This window comes from Biomphalaria glabrata, chromosome 2 (genome assembly GCF_947242115.1).
Source record: "Biomphalaria glabrata chromosome 2, xgBioGlab47.1, whole genome shotgun sequence".
Taxonomy (NCBI): domain Eukaryota; kingdom Metazoa; phylum Mollusca; class Gastropoda; family Planorbidae; genus Biomphalaria; species Biomphalaria glabrata.
The window spans coordinates 48,853,239-48,858,500 of NC_074712.1; the positions used below are offsets into that span (position 1 = coordinate 48,853,239).

The following is a 5,262-nucleotide window of genomic DNA, read 5'->3' on the forward strand; positions in this document are numbered from 1 at the left end:
ATGGCACAAAATTATTGCATTAACAACAAATTATAATAGTACTATTTAAAAAAAAAAAAAAAAAAAAAAAGCTCGAAAAAAAAATGTCCAAGTGCTCCTTATCAGCTTTAATTAATCTTGACAAAATCAATAACTGTGGCTGTCCCACATCTGGTACCGGGTGATAATTTTGTTAGCAGTAATTGAATCAAACACCTACATCTTCTGGATATTATCGACAACTTCTGACTGACAAGTGACATGGTACTATGACGTCATCTCAAGTCGACAGAAAATCTCTGACATTTTCTGAAGTTCCTACTTCACTTTATAGACCTATATCATGCCTCTGCCTATATGACTATACTTAAATATCAACAGTGGCGTATCATTGGACTAAGCGGGGAGGCTTCTCCGGCACCACATTTGAAAAAAGCAAAAGGGGGGGGGGAGGGCATTTTCGGTGCTTCAGCCAACTATTCTTTTTGGTCAATAATTAGCATTGCTTTGGGAGCATTAAAAATGAAAATATTTTTTTCCCTATTGCCCATAATGTCCAGACAAATCTAATTCCGATATGTTTGATGATCGGAAGAAGTTTAAAAATAGTATGAGGTAGTACGAGGAGACGGAAGACCGATTCCTTCTCGGTCTGTGCGAATGTATATATCACAGTGTGCTATTAATACTGATTTATCTAGCTCATTAACAATATTCAGAATCAAGTTTTATGAAAGAGCAAGAAAGGACATTAAAGGTTAGAGAATGATATAAAAGTATAAGTTCCCTTTTAAACATGGCGATCTAGAGCAGATGATGTTAAGGTCCTATGTTTCTTTGTCCAACGGAATGCAGGGAGTCATGTGGCCATCACAACGACCAACCGCCCAACTAAAGTCAGGTAGCGTAAGAGTTGGGTGGACTCAGGGGCGCCCTAAAAATCCCAAAATTCAAAATACCAGTCTTTACCGAGATTCAAACCCAGGACTCCATGTTCAGAAGCCAAGCGCTTAACAACTCAGCCACCGCGCCCCAGAGAGAATGAGATAGATAAAACTTTTAGTATTTACTTGGCAGCTGTGATCTTTTAAAAATAATATTGTAGAGTCAAAAATCCTCAATAGTCATAGTTTTATTGTTAACTCTTTCTCTCCTAACTGACGATACCAACGTTGAATCCTCTAGAATGTGGTAAATAATTACGGAGAGAAAGAGTTAATAGAGCAGACCTTATAAGATAGGACAAGTTATGATGCTTATCTAATTTTATTGCCTAGTTTCCCTTCACGTATCTCTAGTGTTACTCTGGACAAGTTGACCTGCATGTAGCCATTCAGCTGCTAGATCTAGACCAGAGTCGACTTGTAAAGGTGTAAACTGTAATACACGTACGACTACCAGCAAGACCATCCGTTTCTTCTGTTAAAAAATATATATAAACATCTTTGTTTGATACAATTATCAATGTCTACAAACAATGTTGTTTTTCAATGCTGTGCGTTGTTCCGAATCAGGAAAGACAATATGACAAAGGGCGGTAAGTTGATCAACTCAAAGATCAACAAGTTCCTGATGCAGTTTGTCCGTTCTGTACACAATACTGACCTAGTTTCTGGTGCGTACTTTTAGGGGAGGTTTGTTCTGTCTGCATGACGTGCTGGCTTGTCCTAAGGGCCAATTAAGTTCTACATTTCCCCCAACAACAGTGGTTCTCACAACAACAGTGGTTCTCAATCAGGATTTGTGAGAGCGATGTTTCTATATCAATAAATTTTAGCTTAATGTCATGTTTATTTAAAACTGTTTTTAGTTACATGTTGAACTGAAGTTCTTGTTTTACATTTTATGTTTTATTTATCATGTTAGCAAAAAGAGATTTTTTTTTTAGAAGCGCTGAGTTTCTTCCCTTTTTCTATTGGTTCCACGTAATGCACGATTAAGATAGGAGAGGGGGGGGGTGAGGAGTTTGAAAGAAAAAAGTGTCATTGAAATATTAAAGTGGCTGAGACACACCTACAACTGACTAGTCAGACAACGCTTGTAGTCAGAGCTGATACATTACACTATACCTTACCTCCTACTAGAGAGGGTTCTATCTACACACCAACATGACGACATCTCGATCACAAATCTCACGAAAAAGAAGCCGTCTGCTCACCTAGCTCTCTAGACTACCATTCTATCCACACTCTCTAGACTACCATTCTATCCACACTCTCTAGACTACCATTCTATCCACACTCTCTAGACTACCATTCTATCCACACTCTCTAGACTACCATTCTATCCACACTCTCTAGACTACCATTCTATCCACACTCTCTAGACTACCATTCTATCCACACTCTCTAGACTACCATTCTATCCACACTCTCTAGACTACCATTCTATCCACACTCTCTAGACTACCATTCTATCCACACTCTCTAGACTACCATTCTATCCACACTCTCTAGACTACCATTCTATCCACACTCTCTAGACTACCATTCTATCCACACTCTCTAGCCTACCATTCTATCCACACTCTCTAGACTACCATTCTATCCACACTCTCTAGACTACCATTCTATCCACACTCTCTAGACTACCATTCTATCCACACTCTCTAGACTACCATTCTCTACGAGCAGTACTGACAATTAACATTTAAACAAAAATCATTAGCTTCACATTCATTACGAGGTTAAGAAATGCAATAAGAGGTCCGGGGGGGGGGGAGTTCTAGTGATACATAATTAGGCTGAGATATGTATCTACAAAAAAAACCCTCAGATTTGCCCGAGACAACGGGGGCGAGAATTGAGTTAATCACTTCAAGATGAGAGAAGAATATTCAACCTCATTGGCTCATCGTTTAATATTGCAAGGGGAGATAAGAGAAGTCAAACCTTCCCCCCCTCCCTCCTCTCTGATGTGTGAGTGTTTTGTCCTTTGCGGTGAATAGTTTCGATAAAAGATTTTTACATTAATATGTTGGGGGGGGGGGGAGGGAAATGTATCACACACACACACACATACACTCAAACGTAAAGACAAACTGAGACGAACATGCAGTGTTACACACACACGCTGCCAACATACTGACACATACATTCACTCTGACAATAACACACATAAGCAACACGCATGCATTCATATATCTATTTGTTTTCCAAACACAAGTTGGTCTATTTCAAAAAATGGTGTCAATATCAGTAGTAGTGCTAATGGTACTAATGTACATGTCAATATCAGTAGTAGTGCTAATGTTACTAATGTACATGTCAATATCAGTAGTAGTGCTAATGTTACTAATGTACATGTCAATATCAGTAGTAGTGCTAATGTTACTAATGTACATGTCAATATCAGTAGTAGTGCTAATGTTACTAATGTACATGTCAATATCAGTAGTAGTGCTAATGTTACTAATGTACATGTCAATATCAGTTGTAGTGCTAATGTTACTAATGTACATGTCAATATCAGTAGTAGTGCTAATGTTACTAATGTACATGTCAATATCAGTAGTAGTGCTAATGGTACTAATGTACATGTCAATATCAGTAGTAGTGCTAATGGTACTAATGTACATGTCAATATCAGTAGTAGTGCTAATGGTACTAATGTACATGTCAATATCAGTAGTAGTGCTAATGGTACTAATGTACATGTCAATATCAGTAGTAGTGCTAATGGTACTAATGTACATGTCAATATCAGTAGTAGTGCTAATGGTACTAATGTACATGTCAATATCAGTAGTAGTGCTAATGGTACTAATGTACATGTCAATATCAGTAGTAGTGCTAATGGTACTAATGTACATGTCAATATCAGTAGTAGTGCTAATGGTACTAATGTACATGTCAATATCAGTAGTAGTGCTAATGGTACTAATGTACATGTCAATATCAGTAGTAGTGCTAATGTTACTAATGTACATGTCAATATCAGTAGTAGTGCTAATGTTACTAATGTACATGTCAATATCAGTAGTAGTGCTAATGGTACTAATGTACATGTCAATATCAGTAGTAGTGCTAATGGTACTAATGTACATGTCAATATCAGTAGTAGTGCTAATGGTACTAATGTACATGTCAATATCAGTAGTAGTGCTAATGGTACTAATGTACATGTCAATATCAGTAGTAGTGCTAATGGTACTAATGTACATGTCAATATCAGTAGTAGTGCTAATGGTACTAATGTACATGTCAATATCAGTAGTAGTGCTAATGGTACTAATGTACATGTCAATATCAGTAGTAGTGCTAATGGTACTAATGTACATGTCAATATCAGTAGTAGTGCTAATGGTACTAATGTACATGTCAATATCAGTAGTAGTGCTAATGGTACTAATGTACATGTCAATATCAGTAGTAGTGCTAATGGTACTAATGTACATGTCAATATCAGTAGTAGTGCTAATGTTACTAATGTACATGTCAATATCAGTAGTAGTGCTAATGTTACTAATGTACATGTCAATATCAGTAGTAGTGCTAATGGTACTAATGTACATGTCAATATCAGTAGTAGTGCTAATGTTACTAATGTACATGTCAATATCAGTAGTAGTGCTAATGCTACTAATGTACATGTCAATATCAGTAGTAGTGCTAATGTTACTAATGTACATGTCGTTGTCATTAGGAGTGCTAATATCACTAATGTTCATGTCGAATGTCAGTAGGAGTGTTATTGTCATTAATGATCATGTCTTTGTTAGTAAGTGTTCTTAAGTCACTCAAGTACATGTCATTGTTAGCCGGAATATTAATGTCTTTAATGTTCGTATCGTACTTACTAGTAAGTGCTAATATCACGAATGTTCCTGCCGTTCTCAGTTGGCGTGCTAATTTAACTCACGTTTATACCATGGTCATTAGGAGTGCTAATTTTGACAGCGTTCACGTTGCGTTCAGTAGGGACAGTATTCACGTTGCGGTCAGTAGGGACGCCACATAATCAACTCATGACATCAAAAACAACGTTGTTTCCTGTCGTCAAGGAAATGTTGGACTTGGCATCACCACAGGAAACGGCAGACATCATTTGACATCAAACGAGTGATTCTCCTTGTCGGTTATGTCACCGATAGACAGCTTTATCGATCGGAGCTTCATCGATCCGATACATCTGCTAGAAAACATAGCAGCGCAGCCTTACTTGAGGCTGACCAAGGCTCACGACCTTGTGGGGGCAGTGGGAACAAGACTAAAGGTGTTCATGTGACTCAGCTGCTTGGTAGGGCTCTCGAAATACCTATAATGGTCAAGATAAGAACGTGGC

At 37.7% G+C, this 5,262-nt stretch overlaps 1 protein-coding gene across 1 annotated transcript; it reads right to left on the minus strand.

The window, feature by feature from the left end:
• Positions 1–3,154: 3,154 nt before the first annotated feature.
• LOC129924716 (location of vulva defective 1-like) lies at positions 3,155–4,648 on the minus strand. The gene has a single exon (XM_056021214.1). The coding sequence runs from the start codon at positions 4,646–4,648 to the stop codon at positions 3,155–3,157; it is 1,494 nt and encodes a 497-aa protein (XP_055877189.1).
• Positions 4,649–5,262: the final 614 nt, after the last annotated feature.